Source organism: Neopelma chrysocephalum, unplaced genomic scaffold, assembly GCF_003984885.1.
Source record: "Neopelma chrysocephalum unplaced genomic scaffold, ASM398488v2 Primary Assembly neopelma1_147, whole genome shotgun sequence".
NCBI classification, from domain to species: Eukaryota; Metazoa; Chordata; class Aves; order Passeriformes; family Pipridae; genus Neopelma; species Neopelma chrysocephalum.
The window spans coordinates 5291123-5315082 of record NW_020897809.1 but is presented as its reverse complement, the minus strand read 5'-3'; the positions used below and the strand labels follow the sequence as shown (position 1 = coordinate 5315082).

At 35.5% G+C, this 23960-nt stretch overlaps 1 protein-coding gene across 4 annotated transcripts in view; it reads left to right on the top strand.

Annotated features, from left to right (window-relative positions):
* Nucleotides 1–23960, top strand: part of DNAH12 (dynein axonemal heavy chain 12) — a 61971-nt gene that overhangs the window by 6497 nt on the left and 31514 nt on the right. For all 4 annotated transcript variants that reach the window (XR_003536960.1, XM_027700441.1, XM_027700440.1 and 1 more), the window contains 30 exons: nt 282–477; nt 884–1072; nt 1888–2038; nt 2138–2229; nt 2497–2675; nt 3932–4067; nt 4846–4971; nt 6465–6599; nt 7321–7514; nt 8527–8761; nt 9348–9533; nt 9922–10122; nt 11136–11330; nt 11541–11662; nt 11793–12075; nt 12661–12780; nt 13184–13340; nt 13565–13737; nt 14314–14466; nt 14881–15120; nt 16147–16392; nt 16671–16790; nt 17503–17612; nt 18387–18570; nt 19307–19447; nt 20408–20491; nt 20574–20762; nt 21370–21489; nt 22259–22447; nt 23133–23284. Coding sequence is in view for 3 of the 4 variants with exons in the window: in XM_027700441.1 (XP_027556242.1) it covers nt 282–477; nt 884–1072; nt 1888–2038; nt 2138–2229; nt 2497–2675; nt 3932–4067; nt 4846–4971; nt 6465–6599; nt 7321–7514; nt 8527–8761; nt 9348–9533; nt 9922–10122; nt 11136–11330; nt 11541–11662; nt 11793–12075; nt 12661–12780; nt 13184–13340; nt 13565–13737; nt 14314–14466; nt 14881–15120; nt 16147–16392; nt 16671–16790; nt 17503–17612; nt 18387–18570; nt 19307–19447; nt 20408–20491; nt 20574–20762; nt 21370–21489; nt 22259–22447; nt 23133–23284 (4998 nt within the window). In the remaining variant the exon portion in view is untranslated. The remainder of the gene's footprint in view (nt 1–281; nt 478–883; nt 1073–1887; nt 2039–2137; nt 2230–2496; nt 2676–3931; nt 4068–4845; nt 4972–6464; nt 6600–7320; nt 7515–8526; nt 8762–9347; nt 9534–9921; nt 10123–11135; nt 11331–11540; nt 11663–11792; nt 12076–12660; nt 12781–13183; nt 13341–13564; nt 13738–14313; nt 14467–14880; nt 15121–16146; nt 16393–16670; nt 16791–17502; nt 17613–18386; nt 18571–19306; nt 19448–20407; nt 20492–20573; nt 20763–21369; nt 21490–22258; nt 22448–23132; nt 23285–23960) is intronic.

The window sequence follows — 23960 nt, the reverse complement described above, 5'->3', positions numbered from 1 at the left end:
ATTTTATGTTTAGTCTTGGAACTTCCAATTTTAACTGTTTTCAAAAAGATAATTTTCACTATGTTTTCCTCATTGTTTTTTCTGGCAGCTCTTCTGTGTGTCCTGGAGTTTGGGATTTTTTTTTTACTTCCCGTAATCTACTGAAGCAATGCTTAGGTTCCCACTGTGCTTTCTGCTAAAAAAAGAATGGGTTTTTAATACAGTATTTACTATTGTTACTTTACTCCATGTTTGATTTTTTAAATTTTGTTTATAAAGTTGCCTGTAACTTTCTTTTCTAGATTGAAAGGACCAACCGACTATAGATCTTTTAGAACTGATGCATCTCTAAGCTGCTCTAAAGCAGAAGAGGACATAATGAGTACGTGGTATCAAGGAGTTGTCAAGCTCTTTTCTCAGAAGGAGGCCTTGGATGGTGTAAAGATGGATCAGGTTGACTCTTTCTATAACTGTGTGTCTGTGCTTATGTCTAATCAGGTAAATAACTTTCCTCTCCATTATAAACTTAATGGGATTAAATCACTAGTAACTTTGTAGAAAAATAATGGAACAATAGTCTAATCAAATCATTGTCATTTAAAAAAAAGTCAGAGGAAAATGCTTTCCAGATATTTCATTTCTACTTAAAGCATGTATTAGTAATAGACTTAATGTTGCAGCAGTGCCTGGGCTTTACTGAAATGTTTACTTGTTCATTGGTTTACATCCTTTAAGGGTTGGGATGATACCCACTGGAGTTATCAGAAAAAGTCACACTGTTTCAGTTATCCATGAATCAGACCAGAAGTACTAAAATGAATGGAAATCCTGTCTTATTGCATGAATGGAACATGGGATGGGCCTTTGTTCTGTCAACTAACAGGTGATCTATGTTATTACCCAGCTGAAAGAATTACTGGGAAGAACCACTGAAGCTTTTGTGAAACTTTTTGATCCTGAAGACAGAAGTCGTCTGCCTTTATTTAAGATGGACTTGACTCTTGAAGAAAATAATATTGAGTTTTATCCAAGCTTTAAAGACTTAGAAGAATCAGTTTTGTTTGTAGTAGATTGTATAGGAGAGACTCTCCAGGTGTGATTTTATCTTTTTTTTAAATATATATTTGTTAAGTTGCTCAATATGTGAAAATATTAGTGATTTAGGAGTCTGACTACCATGGCAATGGGAGCAGAATGCAACTTGTGGTATTTATTTTCCACGAGCATTCTACAGGTCACATCATGAATCTTGATGCCCAGCAGCATTCCAGACTCTGAAACTCATTTTGTAATTCCTTGTTCATAAAAAATTGGTGCACGTACCACTCATTGGTTTAGTCTGCTGTTTGGATCTGCAATGATAATAACCTTAAGTATATGTGTGATTATTTACAGTAAATTTGCATTAATATTTAAGATCCCCAGAGAAAGACAAGGACAATTAGTGTTGATATTCCTTTTCTTTCTAAGAAAAAGAAAATCCTCAAATCTCTAAAAGCTAATACATAGAATATTGATAGATTGATGTCTTGAGAATCTGTCTGTGACTCCAGAGAAGAGAGCCTTTCTGGGGGCTTTGGATGCATCCCTCTGAACTGAGTATTGTTCTTCAGTCATATGTGATGGTACTTTCAGAGAAGTGTTTGGGGTTTGGTTTTGTATATTTGCAAAAATGATATCATTTAATTGTATGTAAGGTTGGATAGTTTATTTTTTTCCCTTTTACACGTTTCCTGTTCGTCTCTTTGCACCAGGAAGAGTCATTCTACATGTGTAAGAAGCACCTTGGTGCTAGGGTCTCATACTTTTCTGATAGTGCCTTCTATAGATTGCAACTTACTTTTAAAATATATATCTCCTTGCATTGCTTTTTAAAATGTAAGTAATCAAAACTTGCCCTTCCATTAGAATGTCCAGACGGTCCGTTCGTGGCTAACAGGGGGCACTGCGACTGTGGATGCTGAGCTTCCCAATCATGTCGTACAATGGGCCACATCCACTCTGAAAAAATCTCTCAGAGACAACTTAGAAGGCCCAAAGGAACATTTTGAAAGCTACGGTGAGTGATAGAAGAGTGTGCAAGTAACCGTGTCACTTCTTTGTAATAAGTAACTTGCTGTCATTTTAATAATATTGATACATTGTAATTGAATTATAGTTGAAAGGTATGGCTGGCTTGTAGATGGAACTGCAGAGGCACAGATAGAGAGATTTGAAGCAGAACAACACAGTTTTGATGAATATACTGCTGTAAGTTTTAATTCTACTTTTTATATATAATTTTTGCTATACGTACAGCAATAATAAGAAGGGGAACAGAGAATAACAAGTGCTTAGCCTTTATCTTAAAGTAATGTGGACTACCTACAAATGTACACTATAAGTGATTTTCCCCCCAAAAAATCTGTGGTAAATAGAAGAAACTATTATTTATTTTCTTCAATGTCTAATGCTTACTCATGTAGCCAAGTACTTAAACAACATCTCTGAAGTGTAAAGCCTGATGTTTTTCTGAAGTTCATAGATGAATTCTTCACCCTCAAGAGGGAAATCCAGAGTTTACCAGAGACGTTTTATTTCCCTATGATCCATTTGAGTTGTGAGGATTTAAAACAAGGTCTGGCTAATCGTGCAAACAGCTTTGCAAAAATGCTTCTGGACAAATTAGTTGCAAATTACAGAGAGGAAAATGAAAAGTAAGTAGAATTTTTCTACTTGTGGATGCTGTATGTCTTAAATACATGGTAGAAACATGTAGAAGAAATGTAAAGATACCGTACTTCTGTTTAATGAAGACTCTTGGCTAAATAATGATCTCATGCCAGTTGCAGCGGCTGTTGTAATATTCTAATGTTTTAGTCTCAAAAATGGGTAGGAGAACATACTAATATTTGGAGACTTGGATCATGGAGGAGCTAAAAGATCAAAGGACTTCACTACTGTTCTGGATTTTTTAGTGTGAACTACAGTACTACTGTACTGTCAAAGGAAAGACTAGTGAGACTCTCTTATTTCGTGATAGATACTTCTGCAGGGCTGCTCTCCAGCCACACCTCCCCATATATTACTCCATCCTCGGTGCAGAATCTACCATTTCAGCTTATTTCACCCCATTGATCATAGTCAAATGCATCAATCTTTCTAGATCCCTTCTGCAATGACTCTCATCCTTCTAGAGAGCTAGCAGCACCTTGCAGTTGTATGATCAGCAAACTTGCTCATGGTCCATTCAACTCCTGCATCCAAATCATTGGTAAATATATTGGACTTACCTGGCCCCAGAAGTGCACCCTGAGGAGCACTGCTGGTAACAGTTGCTAGCCAGATGTAGCCCCATTTACCACAACTCTTTGAGCTCTGCACTTTAGTCAGTTCTTCATCCAGCACACCATGAACCCACTCACCCCACAGCTGGATAACTTGTCTAGAAGGATTCTGTGAGGGACAATATCAAAAGCCTTACTAAAATCAAGAAAAATTATATCCCCTGCCTTCCCTTCATCCTCTACACGGGTGAACTTATCATAGGACGTCAGTTAAGGGGGTTAATTTGCAGGTATGGATTAAGTAAGGAGTAAACTCCTGTGAAATTTTTTGGTCAAGTTTTATAGTGATTCCACATTACCAAAATGACAAAATATTAACTAGGAAAGTGTTTGTGTGTACACTAATGATACTTTTCTAAAGTTAATTTCCTAGTAACAGGAAACCAAAGTGTTTATTGCTGAAGGATACCCCAAAACCCAAACAAAGCAATTATTGCAATTCAGTAATTAGTGTTTTTCTAGACTGACTTGGTCATATTCCTTTTTAAGTTTCACAAATAAAGGAGTTTGTGTGTGGATAATACTTACAGAAGTAAATTGAACTTTTAATTCCATTAAAGCTGAACTTGAACCCAGTCAAACTAAAATCTTAAAATGTTGGTACTTTATGTAAAACAAATCTACAGGATATGCAGTGAATTTGAAACAATTAAGGAACGTGCATTAAAAGTTCCTGAGACAACAGAAGAAATGGTGGAAACAATAGATTACACAAAGCAGGTCAAAACCAAAGACATTCCAGACCTGGTGCTAAGGGGCAAGGTAAGTGGCTATCCTTTTATTTTTAATCTTTTGTCAGACACACTGGCCTATACAAACAGAGAATTCATTCTGGAGTGCAGAGTCTTTTGATCGTGCTGCATGTATGAATAATCTCAGTTTTACTTCAGACAGAAGTGAGAAGTCCAGCTCATTCTTTGCCATATGCCTTTGCTTCTTATTCCTATTCCCATATGTTCTGCATGTCAGGGAGGAAATGTAGCTTTTAATAAATCATGGCAGATTGTAAAACACACAGTTTACTGTTTGTACCTGGAGACTTCAGGGCTGCTTAAAAATCTATTTGTGAAAATGTAACAGACAAGAAATAAGAGCTTTTTATGTGTAAAAACAGTCATGATTTTGAACACATAAACCCCAATTTACTCTTTGAGCAGAATATAGGTGATGTTACATTAGCAGCAGTTTGTCTGTGTGAATATGTATCAGATTTTCTGTTATGGTAATGGGTCTATAAATATAACACGTTGTGTTTATATCTACAAAAATTATATTTTGTATATTTTTAATGATATTGGGATTTTGGCATGTAGACTTACAGACTACAGGAGTCATATTTAGAGAAACAAGCTCATGAACAAGGCAGTGGTTTGAATCATATCATACCTATATTTTGAATGTTAATATTGCTGAAGTAGCTCCAAATTCTGAAAGTTCATGAAATATTGGTTTCTATTTTATCTTTGTAGATTATATTGTCCTACTCTATATTTTAAACAGACCTATGATACCTAAAGCTTTATGAAATCTCTTTTAATAGGAGTGCTGTCGGCAAATGAGTTACTTCTTAGATGTTTTTTTGTTTGCTCCTGAAGACCTTGAACTAATTCAAGAAGCTATATTATGGCCAAAGAAGATGAACCTCATTTTTAAAGAGCATGATGATGTAAGAGCATTTTCTTAGTTGATGGTATATTTTGGCTTTTTAGACTTCTCACTCTAATTTAGCTATTTGTTTCCTCAGCAGACTAAATGTATATACACGTATAACATGAACCATACTAACTTAGACATGCATAAATAACATATTTCAGATTTTTCTAACAAAAGAGGACTTCTTATGGATAAAATTTAAAACTGTCACTGTAACTTAAAAGCTTCAGTGAATCTTATTTTCCTGGTTTGTTTGTGGTCAGTACTAAGTAATACATAGGAAGGTGAAAATTCACTACACTGCACTTATCTAGTACTGAAAATGTCACTGCCAGGCCCTTAATAAGACTGAATGCCTGGACAAGAAGTCATTTAGTTAAAGTGATATTTTGTTCTGTCAATAAAAGAACAGTGGGAACAGTGTCTTTTAGGTGGAAATTGCTAATAGAAAATATTCAATATCTCATTTTCTATGTGTGACTGCAGATTACTTTTTTCCCACTTGTATGCATTCATCTTGATTAGCAGTTTTTGCCTTTTAGTGTTCTCTTGGCTCTCCATAGTAATTTAGCATGGATTTAATAATTTATTCTAATTTTTTTTAAGAATTAATAATTATTAAATAAAAAAAAATCACAATCTTTTAAATATCACAATCAAGGATTTTGCTTTTACTAAGTCTTATTTAGGTACTAAGGAGTATGTCCAAGGGTAGCAAATATGCCTCTGACTGAAAACATACCCAGCTTGGGAGACTGCTGGGTCTGTAAAACACTTTGTTTGCATGTAATCATTTTTTAATCCCCAATAAATCAGTAAAATTAATTTTCTACTTCTGTGCAGGGAGTCCATGATGTTTGTTCTAACTCTTTAATGTAAAAGGTAGTACAGAGTGAATCTGACTCAGAGTCCCTCAGCAGGGTATTGTTCCATAGCTGGCTGTTGAGTGACCTGCAATGTGCTAGAGCTTGAGGACAAGAACAGCTTCACATCAAATTTTCATGAGTCTCTACATTTGCATTTTATGCTCTCAGATATGAGTCAGTTCTTATTCCAATACAAAAGGAAAAGACTGGTTCCTCCTTTGGAGAAGTTCTGTTTGTCTGCTTTGCAACTTTGCCTGGTGGTGGGTGTCCTTGTCTTAGGAGATCTCCTCTGCCTTGGTTGATTTCTTGTTTGGTACCTTAAAAACTACCCCTTCTGTGTGCAGACTCAGTGCTTTAGACTGCTCTGGTGTTCTAGAATTTCTGCCTTTTACAGCAGTAGGTACATGTGGGATAGCACTGGCTTTCAACAACTGTAGGTGTTCTTTTTGGCAGTAAAATACTGAATCCCAAAGATGAGAATCTCTCTTTTTTTCAGTAATACTTTCCCATCTTTTGTCTGATTGCTGAAGGAGGCCTTTGTACTAAGTATTTAGATGGTACTGTGTATGTTAATCACTGAAGGGATTAAACACCTTTGCAATGCTTTTTTTTCATTTAAAAAAAATCAATTGTTTTGTAGCTGATTGAACAATCTAAAACTATCAGAGAGCAAGAAGTACTACAGAAGTGTGATAACCTGCGGGAGGAAGTAGACAAGCTGGCAGATTCTGTGGCAGAATTAGAAGAATATTCAGAACTGGATTGCATGCAACAGGTTTGATTAGCAGTTTAAAAAGGGTAGAAATGTTTTGTGTGTTTAATACACTTTTGTATAAACGTGGAATTCCAGCCATAGTGATATTATTTGCAAATAAATTAAGTGGAATTAGAATTTCCTTTCCTATATTTTTATATATTGAGGAACTGAAGGAAAAAAATAGCAGTTCAGAAAGAGGATTTGATAGCAATTTTGTATCTTTTTTCTGTGAACCTCAAAACTTTTTTTGTTCTGCTAATGAAGAGCAGGCTACTGGCTCCAAAACTTTCTGAATTTCTACCAGTATTTTGTAGTTGCCAGAGCATGTCTTGCAATTTAATTGGATTATATTGCATTTGTGCTTAGTAAGCAATTTTGTTTCTTAAAAACAAAACACTTCAAAGCACAAAACAGAAATCCTAAGCTAATAAATCCCAGTTGCCCTTATGATATGTGAGGCCATAAAAAAGCATGTGCCTACCTCCCAGAACAGTGAGTTTTAAAGCTCAAATATTTTGAAAATACTGTAAAATTGAATAATGAGAAAACCAACTTCACTTTTCATCATGTTCATCTGGATTCTTCATGGTTTATCTACTCAAGTATAAGTAGAAAAGTTTTTAACTTATATTTTCTAAAATTTTAATATGAAGGCTTATTATATTTTGATATCTTATTTTGATAACTGTGCAGAGCATAGTTCAGTTCTCTCTCAAGTCATACCATTATTTGATTTCAGTATGTGGCTGATGTGAAGACATTACAGAAAACCATACAGGACACTGACGAAACAGTAGCTCTTATTAACAACGAAGAGATTCTGCTCGGATGGAAACCCAGTGACTTCCCAGTCCTCAACCACATAAAAGCTGAGATAGAGCCATATCAGAGACTCTTTAATCTTATACTGAAATGGCAGCGAACAGAAAAAAGGTAATTCAACTATAATGACAGAGAGTGAGGAAAAAAAAGCTCATGCTGGTCCTGTTCATGTCAGACGTAGAATATGGATTCATTTTCTTGCCAACGCATGTTTTTAGGAAGCCAAATATAATAGCAATATAACATACATAGCAGGTTTGTTATTTTTAATTCAGCTAGAAAAAATGTCAGGTTTTATTAAATTATTTTTTTAAATATAATCATGGAATCATAGAATCATAGGATGTTCTAAGTTGGAAGGGACCCACAAGAATCATTGAGTCCAGCTCCTGGCCCTGCACAAGATACCCCCAAGAATCACACCATGGGCCTGAGAGCAAAGGAGCATATCTCAGACTGGGTTCTAACTATTGGTCATTTTAGTGAAGCCTATAATAAGACAAGCCCTGAGGAAGAAATTTATTAGGAAGAAAAATTTTAATGAGTTATGAGCCATTTTGTGTAGCAGAAAAGGAAGAAGTTCAATTAGAAAGCTTATAAACTGTATTTAATGAAAACTGTGTTTAACATAACAGTTGCCCAAAATGCTGTGTAGGGGAGGCTCGAATGCATTGCTCTCTGATGGCTACATCCTACCACAAAAACTGTATTCTGTATCTAAATTAAGTCAGATTGATTATCATTTCCTGCACTCTTCAGAAGTTATAACGTGCTATAGCTAGAAAGTATGGGGGTTTTGAAAATACAAGACCCAGTGTATTTTTAAATGTCATATGTTGATCTCTATCCAGAGGTTAATTTAAATATTTCTCAGTTCATGCAGTTACTCGGTTTCAGTTTGTGACTGACTTGAGAGAATTACACAAATACACAGGAGAGTGTGATTGAGCCACCTTTAGTTGTGCATTAGAATTCTGCATAGAATGACAATAATTGGAAAGAAGATCTTTGCTTTAATTTAAATAATTATTATTGTACACCTTGTTTGTGTTGCAAAACCAAGTGTTAAATATTTGTGGGATGCATTTGTTATTCTGTCTTCTAATCTTGTGTTTTTTCTCAGATGGATGGATGGTACCTTTTTGGAACTAAATGGGGAAAGCATGGAGGCTGAGCTTGATGAGTTTTATAGAGAGCTATATAAAGTGACAAAACTCTTCCAACAAAGGAAGAAAATGCCACAGGACAGGAAAAAGGCACCACGACCCAAAGAAGAAGTGAAGACAGTAAAAGCAATAAAGGCTAATGCAACTCTTACAATGTGTTCTTCAGTTCTGGAACAGGTTAAAGAGTTTAAGGTAAGAAAAAGTGAGGGATGTTAATATCTGATGCTGAGGGACAAATGCTAAATTCAGTGCTCAGTACAGGTAGATGATGCAGTGTCAGAGACTATTATTAGAGAGAGAGAGAGAGAGCACACAGAATCACCATTTCCAGATTGTACTGTCCCATTCATTTTAATAAAATTGATTTGTTTTTTTTATAGTTTTAGGAATGTGAATTGTTAATGAGTGAACACATACAGGAGAAAAGTGATTTTTGGGTGCAAAGCAACATTTGAGGACGCAGTTGGAAATTTTGAAATGAGACTCTATGTTAATGCTCATGCAAACAAAATTTACCATAATATGGCTGGAAAATTGTTCATTTTCTCTTTTCTTCTAAGACTGTGCTTAATAGTTGTATACTTCCTCTTCAGGAACTAATATAATTATTTAGAAATGGAATGGATAACTGAATGGAGCCATCTGCACTTTTCAGAAAAAGTCAAGTCATGTCATCAAGGACTACAGCAGAATTTTAAATGCACATCAGAGATTATTAAAAAGTTAAGAAATTATTCATATGACAATTTTTACCTTATCAATGTCTTTTCTGAATTAGGAGAATATTCCCACTGTGACTGTCTTTTGTAACCCTGGCATGAGAGATCGTCATTGGGAGCGGATGTCAAATATAGTAGGATACGATTTAACCCCAGATGCTGGAACTACCCTGAGAAAAATTTTAAAGCAGAATCTAGGCCCTTATTTGGAAGAGTTTACTGCTATAAGTGTGGGTGCAAGCAAGGTAAGCACAGAGATTTGATAGTGACAAATATGACGTCTGGTCTCTTAGTGAATACTTTATGACTTACTAGAATTTTTTGTCTTTGCCCTTAGGCAGCAAAAGAGATTTGGTGAGACTCTAAATGATTAGATAATCCATTAGATGATAAGATGTTAATGATGATTAGATGATAATGAAGAGCAAGTAAACATTTGTATCTCATGTTACATTGTTAGTATTTTCTGAGTGTCCTGCTTTCTGTGTGCTAGAAAATGATGTACTGAGGAAAAGCAATAACTTGTGCTGTTAGAGCAAAAGAGCTTATTCAGCTAGATAAGCTTATATATTGAATTAATGAGTTGGAAAAACCAATTCAGTGACTACACCAAACTATTTTCTTTTTAAATAGGAATTTTCCTTGGAGAAGGCAATGCATACCATGATGGAAGTCTGGGATTCAATTTCCTTCAACACAAATTTGTATCGTGAGACTGGTATTCACATTCTGTCTTCAGTGGATGATATTCAGGCTCTTCTTGATGACCAGATTATGAAAACTCAGACAATGAGAGGATCACCTTTCATTAAACCATTTGACAAAGAAATTAAGGTACAATCAATATTTTTTCAACCATTTTTATTTGTAGGATAACTACTGTGCAAGAGTATACAATTTATATTACATCTTTATTGTCTGAGTTGTGAATTAAATGCTGTCATTGATTTTCCAGCAAGAATATTGTGAGTTTATGTGAGCCATACTTACCTTATTTCTGTGTTGGTATTCCTTTTTCCACTCAAATCCAAGTGCAACCAAGAGAATGTGATTACTTTTTCACATGTTTTGCGAAATCACTATTTTCATTAGTGTCTTTAACCTTGCTTCTTAATAACTGAAAATTGTTTCTCTTGTTGTTAATAAGAATATTTAGTAATTTAGTTTTGGACTCATTTTTTCCCTGAGCAAGAAAACTTCTTAATGGCTGGGAGAAGGTTTTTTAATCAGGCCTCAGAAAAATGATGGGAACACTTTACACCTGGGTAAAGTCTTCGTGGTGCTTAACACCATGACTAGTGACAGGATAGAAGCTGCTGGAATTGCTTTGCAGTTCTTTGTTGGTTTATGTAGGAAATCTTCAGGGTCAAGCAGGCTCAGTGTACAAATGCAGTATTTACCCTTACAGAGAGCAGATAGAGAGGTATCTGCTATTGACCACTTTAGGAAAGGATACGGGACTGGCTGGATCTCTCCTGTGATTTAATGTGGCCTTTCTGGTATTCTGGTGTCCCTCCTGTAATGCAGCTGCAAGAACTCCTTGCTGTGAGGAGATGAAAAAGCCTCCTGGGTATTGCTTGACCTTTAAGTTGCTAAAAGTTGATAGCACTGAAGTGATAACTGCATTTTAGAAAATTTGTTTCCAAGTAGGTAAAGGTGCTGAGTTCCTTTGGCTTTTGTATATGTCAAAGACCCTAAATACTCATAAATATTTTTCTTTTATTTAGTTTATTGTTAGATGATTATTTTTTTCTCTTTGGGAGCTAGAATACCTTTCTTGAATTTATTGTCTCTTAACATTATTTGCTTGGAAATATCAAGATAACATTCTTTAAATATTTGTTAAGGAATGGGAAAGTCGCTTAATTCAAATTCAGGAGAATATTGATGATTGGCTGAAGGTACAAGCACAGTGGCTTTATTTGGAACCCATTTTTTCCTCTGAGGATATTATGCAACAGATGCCAGAAGAGGGGCGACATTTCCAGACTGTGGATAGATTCTGGAGAGAGATTATGAAATTTTGTGCTGAAGACCCAAAGGTAAGGGAAATTCCCATTACTAACAGGAAACAGGAGCTTCTCTCACTTTTTCTTTTGGGTGGGGATGTTTTGTTTTCAGAATATATACAATGAACTACAACATCAGTTGCCTGGGCTTTCTAGGAACAAAGTCACGTTGTTCTTTATTTGATTAACTTCTATTGTTTGAAGTATTTTATTTAACTGATAGCTTGCATGTATTTGTTACAGGTTCTTGCTGCTACTTCCTTGCCAGGGTTAACAGAGAAGCTTCAGACCAGTAATGAGCTTCTAGACAAAATCATGAAAGGGCTTAATGCTTACCTTGAGAAAAAACGTCTCTTCTTTCCCCGGTAGGATGAGTTTTGGCTGTTTAAAAAATACAAATACTGAATGTTTATTTTGTTGTGAATAAGGTCAGTCTGAGAAGTAGCTTGATAATGCAGTTGTCTTTTTTCTTTTTTTTTCCCTAATTTTTTTTAGCTTCTTTTTCTTGTCTAATGATGAAATGTTGGAGATCCTGTCAGAGACTAAGGATCCTCTCAGAGTTCAGCCTCACTTGAAGAAGTGTTTTGAAGGCATTGCTAAGCTGGATTTCCTTCGCAATTTGGATATTAAAGGAATGTGTAGTTCCGAAGGCGAGCGCGTCCAACTGATTTCAAACATTTCTACTTCTGAAGCTCGAGGTGCAGTGGAGAAGTGGTTAATTCAAGTAGAAGACATTATGCTGAAGACTATACGTGATGTTATTGACAAATCAAGAATGGTATGGGGTTTGTGATAATTAAATAACTGTAGCACTTATCTTTATTTTATGGCTGTCTCTTGGCTTTCTAAAATTCTTCCTCAGCACAGGAGTTAATGCAGTTACAGGGCCAGGACCAAGTTAATGTGACTTGTATTTATAGGCTGTGACATAAGATAGAGTTTAGTTTGAGTAAGAATCAACGGGATATGAATTCTTTTAAAAGTTTGACAGCAACACTGTTTATGGGGTATACCCTGATGTAAATAATTTGGGTTTCTTTAGTTACAAATTAGAAATGCAATGCTTGTAAGTGCTTTCTCCCTCCTAAAAGAAAATCACTAGATAGAATATGTTTCTTTGTATGAAGTTAACAGGTTGTGAATATTTATGTAATATGGAAAGATACTTACAAGATTCCTTAAAATTATTGAATAACAAATTGCAAATCTAAGGGAGAAAGAGCATTTAAAAGTCTATTTGGATGTTGCAAATAGAAAAATAATATTTTTCACCAAAGAATATTAATAGGATCACCTTATATATTTCTGTATTACATTATATATTCACATATATATGTTTGAATACTGTATTTAACTTTTTCAGGCATATCTAGAGACTGAGAGAAAACGATGGGTTCTGGAGTGGCCTGGACAAGTAGTGTTGTGTGTGTCTCAAATGTACTGGACAAGTGAGGTACATGAAGTTCTTCGCAGTGGCCCTGAGGTACTGTGTAATGCATATATTTTTTTAAATCCTTTTTAATGTTTCATTTCAGCTGATGTATTTTGCTTAATCAAGTATTTTTCTACAATCAAAATAAAATTTGAAAAATTACGAGTGCATGAGTTTGACATACATGAATTTATGTACATGATTTATACCTTTCATTCAAGTACTTACACCCTTCATTCAAGTATTCTTGTTTAGAGCAAGCACAGATTAAAATGTAGCTTTGCAACATAAATGCATAATGTTGTGAATGAGAGAGAAGTTGATGCAAAAACATGACAATTGAAAAGAATAGATTAATAAGCAACTGCTGTTGAAATATTTGGTCAACAAGAAGAAGTCTGGAACACTTGAAACTGTAGTGTGAACAGTTTCAAAATTACATTTTCTCTCCTAGGGTTTAAAGGGTTATTATGATACACTTCAGCTTCAACTTAATGATATTGTGGAGCTGGTAAGAGGAAAACTGTCAAAGCAAACAAGGATTACACTGGGTGCCTTGGTTACTATTGATGTTCATGCTAGAGATGTCATCAAGGAAATGATTGAAAATGGTAATTATCTTTTAAAACACTTTTCTTCACGTGTCTTTACACATAGTTAATGAAAAATAGTTAACCAATCAGATTTTACTGCCTAAAACAGTACAGTATTAAGATGGGTTTTGGATATGAGCACCAACATTAATAATTTCAAAGCAGTTCTAAATTTAGCTGTAATAGAAGATCCAGTTATCTAAAATGTCTTTTATGACTGCTTTCAACTCTGTGTTCGTCAGGTGTGCAGAGTGAGACAGACTTTCAGTGGCTTGCACAGCTCCGCTATTATTGGCAATCTGAGAACGTCCGTGTTTGCATCATCAACTGCAATGTCAAATACGCCTACGAGTACCTGGGCAACTCCCCGCGCCTCGTCATCACTCCCCTCACAGACAGGTGTTACCGCACCCTGGTACGGCCTTCCAGCAGTGCCACTGAGGCTGCATTTATGTGCTGGAGTGTTCCTTCCACTGTTCATTACAGCCATACTTTTAGGGCTTACAGCTGCTGTCAGACTCTGCTATTGCTGCTGAAATGAGGTTTTCAAAGATTTTACTTCCTGTAGAATATTGGACGTGAAACTCACTCATAACAACAAATGTGGACAACCCACCAACCTGGCTGAAATATTTGTGGATTGTTCTGTTGGGGATGTGTTTTTTTTTAAAATGCAAATAGAAAAAACACCCTGTATTTTATTGCTGTATGGATTATGAGAACACAGAGTACTTTTCTGATGTTCTGTGGTTGCTAACCTAAGTGAAGAAGGAGCCACTTGTGATGATATTGTTCCTAAGAGTACTACAAGTTTGGTAACTTTTTAGTACCCTGGCTCTTAGCAGAGGTGTTTATTATTGTATTGGTTTATCCTCAACTAACCTGACAACTGAAAGTTACCAAAGTCATCTCAGATACAGCTTTTCTCACTATCATATACTGGAGTTTCTTTGCTGGAGTATAATTTCCATAAACTATTTCTGTGATTTAGATTGGAGCCTTTTATTTAAACCTCGGTGGTGCGCCAGAGGGTCCGGCAGGGACAGGTAAAACAGAGACCACCAAAGATTTGGCTAAAGCCCTTGCTGTTCAGTGTGTTGTCTTCAACTGCTCTGATGGCCTTGATTACCTGGCAATGGGAAAGGTAAATAGAAAATAAATATATTTTGCATTTTATTTTTAGGATGAAAATTGTAGGGTCCCTACTTTGCAGAGACACTTAAAGAAATGTGGCACCTGTGGTCTGAAACATGTAGAGACCAGTATGTACATTCAGGGTTGCATTTTCTGTGCTTTATGAAATCCTATTAAATTGCTAATTAAAACTTGAAAGAAACAAGAGTTCATGGGATTGGGATCTTCTGATTTAGTTTTCTTTAGAACAAAGAAGAAACTTTGTTCTTCAGTATATCACAGACCTATGATCTAAACAGGCTTAGATATTATCGTAATTGTCTGTTTTATGTGTGTGTGTAATTAAACTTCCAACATGACACTCTTAGTTTCTATTGAATCTTCTAAGGCTCTGTACCAATATTATTGCTCTCTTTCTTTGCAGTTTTTCAAGGGTTTGGCTTCATCAGGTGCCTGGGCATGTTTTGATGAATTCAATCGCATCGAACTGGAAGTACTGTCTGTGGTGGCCCAGCAGATCCTGTGCATCCAGAGAGCCATCCAGACAAAACAAGAAACATTTCTCTTTGAAGGAACTGAGCTGAAGCTTAACCCCAACTGTTTCATAGCTATTACTATGAATCCAGGTTATGCAGGACGTTCTGAACTTCCAGATAATCTGAAGGTAAAATAATAAAATAGATACTTCTGTTTAAGAATGAGCTTTTAAAAAAAAATTGAGGGACCAGTGTACTGCTGGTACTAATCTGGACTTGACCACCTGAAATATAAACATGTGGTTTATATAACATCTGTTATAAGATTTACACATATTGAGCCTGGGGTTTTTTCTTTCCTCCTGAGTGCTTTGTTCTTTTTTAAGGAATTAAAAATATATTTAATTTTCTCATTTTTATTAGTGTTTTTCTTTATTTTTCCAGGCCAAAGGCAAGTGTCAGGCTGTGGATAGATTATAGTGTTTGGGTACTAAATTTGTAAGATGGACAGGTATTTTGGGAAAAATGCTTTATGAAAATATTTTTGCATTGCATTTATTGTCATTTTGTTTAAAAAGGGTGTTAGTGAGTGACACTTAATAGATGGAATGAATTTGCTTAGATTACCCGATGAAATAAGACCTTTGAGGTGATTGTTTTGACTATAAGAGCTGTTTCACTGAGGAGGCTTAGCTAACTGAAAGCAGAGATGATGCAGCATGAGGAGCACACCAGCTGCAGTTTGCTTAAGGAAAGGAAGTGTATCCTCTCACCTGCCGTGGACCATGTTTTCCTTCCTTACTGCTGTGCTGGGTGTATCCATGCAAGGGGCAAACTGCATTCTTGAGACACTGATGAGGGAAAAAAACTGGGAGAGATACTGTCTTTTCTGGACTGGATTGTACATTGAGATGGATGTTGATGGCATCTTAGATTAACTTTCTAGGGAGTCACAAGCTGCAAATATTGATAATTCTTCTATTTCATTGGCTCCCAAATGTTCTGCAGGCCACTGCTTTCCACTTGTAACTATTTTAAATTATCTACAATTTACCTCATCACACTAAGCATTACTTTGTTGAACATGCTGTTACTGTTTTCAGTTAGAAATGCTGTGATGGGGTTACTACTAATCCAACACCTGTAAAAGTTCTCAATTACTTCCCATTTCTCAATTACTTATTTAAAGATATTTCTTTGGGTATATATTTCAGGTTCTTTTCCGAACAGTAGCCATGATGGTTCCTAACTATGCTCTGATAGCAGAGATTTCACTCTATTCATATGGATTTTTGAATGCTAAGTCCTTGTCAGTGAAGATAGTCATGACCTACAGGCTTTGTTCAGAGCAACTTTCCTCCCAGTACCACTATGACTATGGCATGAGAGCAGTCAAGGCTGTGTTGGTGGCTGCTGGGAATCTGAAGTTGAAATTTCCCACAGAAGATGAAGATATATTGGTGAGTTCCTGAGGGAATAATTCTTTAAGGAATTTTATAGATGCCCACAGTTGTGAGTTCTGAAGGTGGTTCCACCATGTTTTGCCTCATTGCTGATCCATGTTTCTTAATTCATGAAATGAAGATAATAAAATACACAAATGGCACAGTTGGGCTTAACTGCTTATCAAAGGCACCACTTAATGAATTAATCTGTTACATATTAGATTATTTTAATTGCTGAACAGTTTATTCTATGTCTGTTAACAGGCACAGTAAAATGTATTTGTTTCTTCTAGCTTCTTAGATCCATTAAAGATGTGAATGAGCCTAAATTTTTGTCCCATGATATACCTCTGTTCATGGGTATAACCAGTGATTTATTTCCTGGAATTAAGCTTCCTGAGGCAGACTACAAGGTAAGTATTCTTGTAATTTTTCCTTGGTCATAATCATTGTTGGTTGGTTTTTGGTGATTTGCTTTTTAACCAAGTACAATTAATTTAGTGAGTTATTGCAAGATGAGAAAAATTGCTGAATATTTGCAATGAAACTTAGTACCAAAGAAAATTCTTTTATCTGTGCTGAATATAATCCACATCTGAATTCCCTTACATTCAGAGGGGTTGTGTCCTACAGGAAGCTGACCTGCAGATTTACCAAATTTTAGGCTCTCTGACTGATTTCTTTCCTAATTTTTGGGCGTAGTTTAATGAGATTAAACTTTCTGTTTGTATTTTATTTATAGCAATACTTACAGCACAGCTCCTTTGTAGGAGGATGGTTGGGAAGAAGATGAGTATGTTGGAAAAGACAAAATGGATTAACTTTTAAGTTTCAAGTAAATGCTACAATCTTGATAAAAGTGTATTGTTCCAAAGCATACAACTGGTTTCCCTGATGGTGATATGCCTTCTCCTCAAGATAAAAATTGTGGTTAAATCCTGTTCTAGCACGTAAAGTACAGAAGTGACTTTTTTTCTCCAGGAAGTTTGCTATATTCCGACTAGTACTATTTCAGTTATTAGTTAATTTGAAACCCTTATTGATGAGCATAGACTGTTTTATTGTAGTCCAAGACAGTAATTTAAATTGCAGCAATTATAAGATTATGATCTGTTTTGATTTCAGGATTTTCTGGAATGTGCCAACGAATGTTGCATTAAACATAATGTCCAACCTGTAACAACTTTTATGGAGAAAATTATACAGACATATGAAATGATGATTGTTAGACATGGGTAAGATTCTCATCACTGTTTCACAAGCAGTATCTTTTGTAATTTTGACTTAGACTGTAGCAGTTTTTTATATGAAGTTATAAGAGGTCTTAGGGGTGTATTGGAACAGTTGATCAGTGATGCTGCTTTTAATGTCCCAAAATTCTTGTGCCTGTTTGTCTGGGGCATTGTACTCTTCTTGATATCAGAAGTAGCCTCACATGTATAGTGATTTTAGGTGTTGATATCAGGATGGACTTAGGATTGTAAAAGTTTGTCTATATTAAAATACTAGTTATCAGATCTGTGCCATTTTATTCCAAGCTTTTATTACAGAATAACAACTGTGTGCAGAAAATATATACAATGTGACATTAGCCATATAATGGTTAATATTCAGTTAATTAATTAATCTTCCCTGTGAGACCTTGTTATAGTCACATCCCTCTGCTGGATGACTACAAAAGTTTTCTGTTTGTGTTCTTCCAGTGTTAAAAACTCTGCCTACATTGAAGTGAAACTCCAAAGTAATCTCATTCAGCAAATAATTGAACAAGTGTGGTCATAAAATCTAGGTTTTAGAGGAAAACATGCATACAGTGCATGTGCAAATAAGCTGGTTTTGCTGAAATGATGTTTTGTATATACAAAGCAAATTTACTTGCTCTGATTTTTGAAAATTAGGTGAAAATTGTCTTTAAGCATATGTGTGATACTGTTGGCCTTCATGTGATCTGTAAAAGTCTAAATTGGAAGGCAAATTTATTAATAGCAGGGTTTTTTTCCGTTTAACAGCTTCATGCTGGTAGGGGAACCTTTTTCTGGGAAGACCAAAGTTCTCCATGTGTTGGCAGATACACTGTCTCTTATGAAAAAGCGTGGTTATGGTGAAGAAGAAAAAGTAATTTTTAGAACTATGAATCCAAAATCCATCACTATGGGTCAGCTTTTTGGGCAGTTTGATCCAATATCCCATGAGGTAATGTATGTTTAAAAAATAGTGTTTCCTGCATATGTCAGACCTCCATTATTCTGGATAGTAAACTGTTGAATTCATGACTTCATGTTTTTAAACACAGATGAGAACACAATTGTAAATTTTATTTTAACTAATACTTTTATGACTTGTTTTTAATTAGTATATAGAAATACTGTGCCATGCAGTTATATAAGTTGAAATATGAAAAAAAAAAAGAGCAATACAATTTCAAAGGTCATCATCCTAACATGGTTATATCCATGCTAGGAAATCATATCAAACTTAACTGTATTTATTTCTTTGTCTATTCTTAATCTGTGTAATCAAAGTAATGCAAAAACTATGTAGAAAAATTTATGAACTCATGTGTGAAACTTAGGTTTGGAGAAGGAACAATATGGATAAGTGAATGTGAAATAGTAAAAATTAGGGTGACTCTGGAGAGAAACAGATACAAGGCAGAGCAGAAGCACTTCTAAGTTTCAGTAAATTGAATTGCTGGTCTTTTTTGTTACAATTTTTTTTTCAAGTGAAAAAGACTCTCTTTTAAAATCTGCTGTTGTTGCAAGGCCCCCAGTGAAACTGTTAAGTCGTGTGCTGCTCTGTGCAGAACAAGAGAGAAGAATGAAAAGGGAGGGATAATGGAAAGCAAAGGGAAGGGGGTCTGTGACTGGAGGCTCAGGTTGAACTCTCTGTTCTTTGTCTCCCTTGCCATCCCCACGTCCACCCTCACTAGTGGACAGATGGTGTCGTCGCTACAACCTTCCGGGAATTCGCCTTGTCTGAGACCCCTGATCGCAAGTGGGTGATCTTTGATGGCCCCATCGACACTCTGTGGATAGAAAGCATGAACACGGTGCTGGATGACAACAAAAAGGTATCAGCCAGTGGAAATCAAGGCCCAAATAAAACAATGTGACATTTTGAAAAATATTCTTCTCCATATAAAATCCCAAATGCAAACTAAAGTGCGCAGCATTTGGAAAGAGCAAGGCCAAGGTGGCGTTGGTGACAAGTTGTAAGCTTGGTGACAAGTTGTAAGCTTCTTTTTTTGGTGCTTTTTGGTTGGGGTTTTATTTGTTTGTTGTGTTTTACTTTATTGGAATCATAATCACAGAATCAACTAATTGCTGAAAGCCATTGAATATACAGTATATCCTTAATGTCATATCATAATTTTGTAACATATTGTAATTTTGTAACATAAATAATTGAAATTTAAATTTCAAAAAATAAAATTACTTATATTCAGTGTAAATCCCATAGTTCCTAAACCTGCACAAACTTAGACATATTTCAAGACAGTCCCAACAGACAAAGGGTTGTATTTTCAAAGTAGTGGCTTCTGAAGTCAAAGTTGTAACCTTACAGCACTTTTGTGAATGTGCCCTAGGAATCTCAAAGTGAATATAAAAATTAGAGAAAACATTTTAAGTTCTGGATGATAATGTGTCAAAATTCTCAAACTGGACTTTTATTTTAATTAGTAGGAATGGTGGGTTTCCAGCTGGAATGCTCCAGGATTAGCAGCAATCGCAGCAGATATCCTTTCTGCTTTATGCTTCCTGCCTTTTCTTTATCCTATCATACACAAGATGGATTGTGATGAACCTTACTAGTAGGTTACTATGGAGTACTGTGATTTAAGTGAAGAATTTAGCTGAAACTTTATTAAAATCTATTGCTGCAAGTGAGATAACATTTTATGTGATTGATCTTACCCTTGGTTATACTTGGTTTCTCTGATTTTCATGTAGAACTCTCCTGTGATAGGGAATGTAATTTACAACTAGTTGTTTTTTTTTAATCTTGCATGTGATTTTTTTTTTCTTTCAAGCTTTGTTTGATGAGTGGGGAAGTCATCCAAATGTCCCCTCAGATGACTCTTATTTTTGAAACAATGGATCTTTCCCAGGCATCAGTAAGTTTATTTTTAATGAAACTATAGAACAAAGTTCAGAATATTAAATGTACAATAAAACGAGTGCACCATTTTCCCTTAGCCTGCTACAGTCAGTCGTTGTGGCATGATTTATTTGGAACCTTCTCAGCTGGGTTGGGAACCTCTTGTTACCTCTTGGTTGAGCAAACTGCCTGAACCTCTGAATTCAAAGGACCATCAAGATCTTCTGCAGGGACTTTTTGACTGGTTGATACCACCAGCATTAAAAATCCGTCAGAAAAAGTGCAAGGTATATTCTTTGCCATTTTTTCCTGCAGTAGCTACTGACCATTCCCAGTTTGTTACCCTTGGTGGAGAGCGACTGCTCTCTTATGAGAAGCATGGTTAGAATGGCAGCTCTTGGGACCAGTTTGGAAAGCTAAAATGAGAATGCCAGCTAAGACTTGAAACTTGATAGTACTTTCAAAAGTAAAGTAAGTAATTAAAACACTGAATAAAAAGTCTTCCCCAGAGAAAATTGTACATTCTTTTTCCTTGAAGATGTCGTGTTGAATAGGGAAGTACTTTTTTAGGTGTTAGGGGAAACATATGTGTAGTTCCCTGCGAACTGAGTGTAACATAGTGCTCATGTGTTGCTGTAGTTACTTATCTGGGGTTTGTTTTGGTTTAAGATGTATGATTTTAGTTGTCACATGGACATGGTTAATAAACTAAAGGTCTTGACATTTCAGGAATAGAGGAGGGTAAATGATTTTTTGAGTAAAAGTCAGTGTGTACCTTGCCTTCTAATATTTGTTCAGAAATAGCTAGTGATCTAATTCTTTTAGTATTTTAGCTCCAAAAGATAAACTACCTGAGCATGCCAAGTCTAACACCCAGCCCTTTGAATCTCTTAGGAACTGGTACCTACAAGCAGCACCAATGTTGTAGTAGCTCTCACACGGCTTTTTGAAATGTTGATTTGTCCAACTGTGCAAGAAGATCCCACCAACAAAAACATCCGTGCCTGGATCATGGTTGGTTTTTTAACCTGTAGAAAAATGTATATTTATTTCTGCAGGTGCTGGTTTTCAAAACAATTGTACTCATCAAAACCACTTTAATTTGGGAATAGGAAGCTTGTGAAACAATTTCACTACCTCCTTGCTCTCTCTCCCCATACTCTGGAGGTGCCCAGATTAGATAGAAGTCTTACAAGTAACAAATGTGATCAAAAATGTTACTATTTTTCCAATTAACTGGGATAGTATTTCTGTTAAATGTGCTTTTTAACTAACCAATGAATTAGCTGAAGCAAAGTGTCTTCTTTCCCTGAAAGGAAATACAAGTTCATGTAACAATGATTGGCTTGGCTGTTTGAACAAAATTTCCTTGGGAAGATTGTTTTCTGACTGTTAAAATAGTTGGATCCTCTGTCTGACCCTGTATGATTGTTCTTAGGAAAAACTGAAGAAAACAGAATGTAAAAGTAGTTATTTAAAATTGAATTAGAAAATTCCTAGACCCTGATTTGTGATTAGAACTCTTCTCAGGCTTTGTAATGCGACATAATGCTTTAGTTCAGTGGCCTTTATTTTTTGTCATATACATATCCTTGAGTAAGACTTTTGTGTGCTCTGCCTTTAATCAGACTTCTAAATCTCTTTAGACCAAGGCTATTCAAGGGCAATTTGTAACACCTCTCTGCTTAGCAGTATTTTTCAGAATTAGATTTGTTAATCAGGCTGTACAAGATTCATGCAATGTCAATTTTTTAGACAGTTGCTAATCTTTTTGTCCTTGCAGGGTTGCTTTGCTTTTGCCACAGTCTGGTCCATTGGTGGGACTTGTGATGGTGACAGCAGGATAATTTTTGATAATTTCTTGAGGGACACTTTGTCTGAGGAATCTACAACAGATACTGTACCAACGAGTGTGGGAAAATGGGAGTGTCCCTTTGAAGAGAAAGGCTTGGTCTATGACTACATGTATGAGGTAGGATTGGCTGCTTCTGCATTCACTAAATAGACCCTTGCAGTAGGAATGGAAGGAAAATACAACTTAGGTGGGTATTTTAACTTTACAAAGCTTTTTGGGTGTTTTAGAGTGTTGGTGTTGGATTAAATCCCATGGTGCATTTTTCATTCCTTTTTCTCTTTCAAATACTAGTGTGCTGACCAGTTTTTTTTTAGGAAATAACAAGATGTACATTTCAGTTATATTTGTAAAAGTGTCACATTATAGTTATTCTATAGCTAAAGCAAAGTTGACAGCCTCAAATGTGCTTTCCTATAGAAGGAATAATGGGGACTGTCCAGAGGGAAAGCAGGATATTAAACCTATGGGCAGTTTGCTTATGTTACAATTTTGTTTATAGTGTCTATTAGAAATGTTCTTCTCTTGGTTTTTGTTGTGGTTTTCTGTGTGGGGTTAATTGGTTGGTTGGTTTTGCTGAACAAAACTTCTAAGAAAAGAAACGAGTCTAAGTCTAGGTATGTACTTTATCACCTAAAAGTATTCTTTTGCTGAGGTAAAGCAAACTAGATGTATGAACTTCCGAAACATTGAACATTCACTAATTTATTAAAATTCATTATTTTAATTTTTCAAAAGTCAAGTAGTAGAGAAAACCCTTCATATGTATCACACCAATCTATTTTACACCTGTGTTTCTTCCTAGCTGAAAGGCAAAGGAACTTGGGTTCATTGGAATGCATTTATTGAACAAATTAGTCACAGTGATAAAAATGTGAAGATTCAAGATATTATAGTCCCAACTATGGACACAGTTCGATACACCTATTTGTTAGACCTCTTCATTACCCACGGAAAGTGAGTTGCTTCAATACAAATTTCTGAAGTATGGGTCATGGGTAGAAATATCTCTTATTCTTTCCCTTGAATTGTTGTTTTTATCAAACCCTTGAAGTTTATTTGGCCTTTTAAAAATAGACATTATTACAAACAATACAATTTGCCTTAAAGTCTGGTTTTGGTATTTTTATGGAACCTTATTATTTCATTTTAGTCTTCTCATTCTGATGATGTCGTTAGGACAGCCCAGAGAGGTTTTGTACCCTCTTTCTTCTTTGGTAAATAAATACATATTTTAATTTTTTTCCTTTGATTAATCATATAAAAATCAGTTATATTAGCCATGGTCAGGTCATGTAAGAGAGTGAAATAAAAAACAACCTCAGGTTAAATTCAAAAGCTGAAAGCTTTATGAAGTTTGGACTAATGCAAAACCTATCAGGAGAAATTTAACTCCCATGTATGTTCATGTACTCCACCACCAGCAGAATGAGGGAATGAGAAATGTTTCTTTCTCTTCTCATTTTCTTAATGGTGGAAGCAAATCAAAATTATGAAAGGGTTTAATGGATATGTTAAAACACTTTAGTTTCTTCTTTAGGCATGCAATGCTTTTAGAGTTAGAACAAAAAGGGCAATTTAGTAAAACCTCTGACTTCTAATTGCACTTAGTTTGCAATGTTAGGTTTCTGCA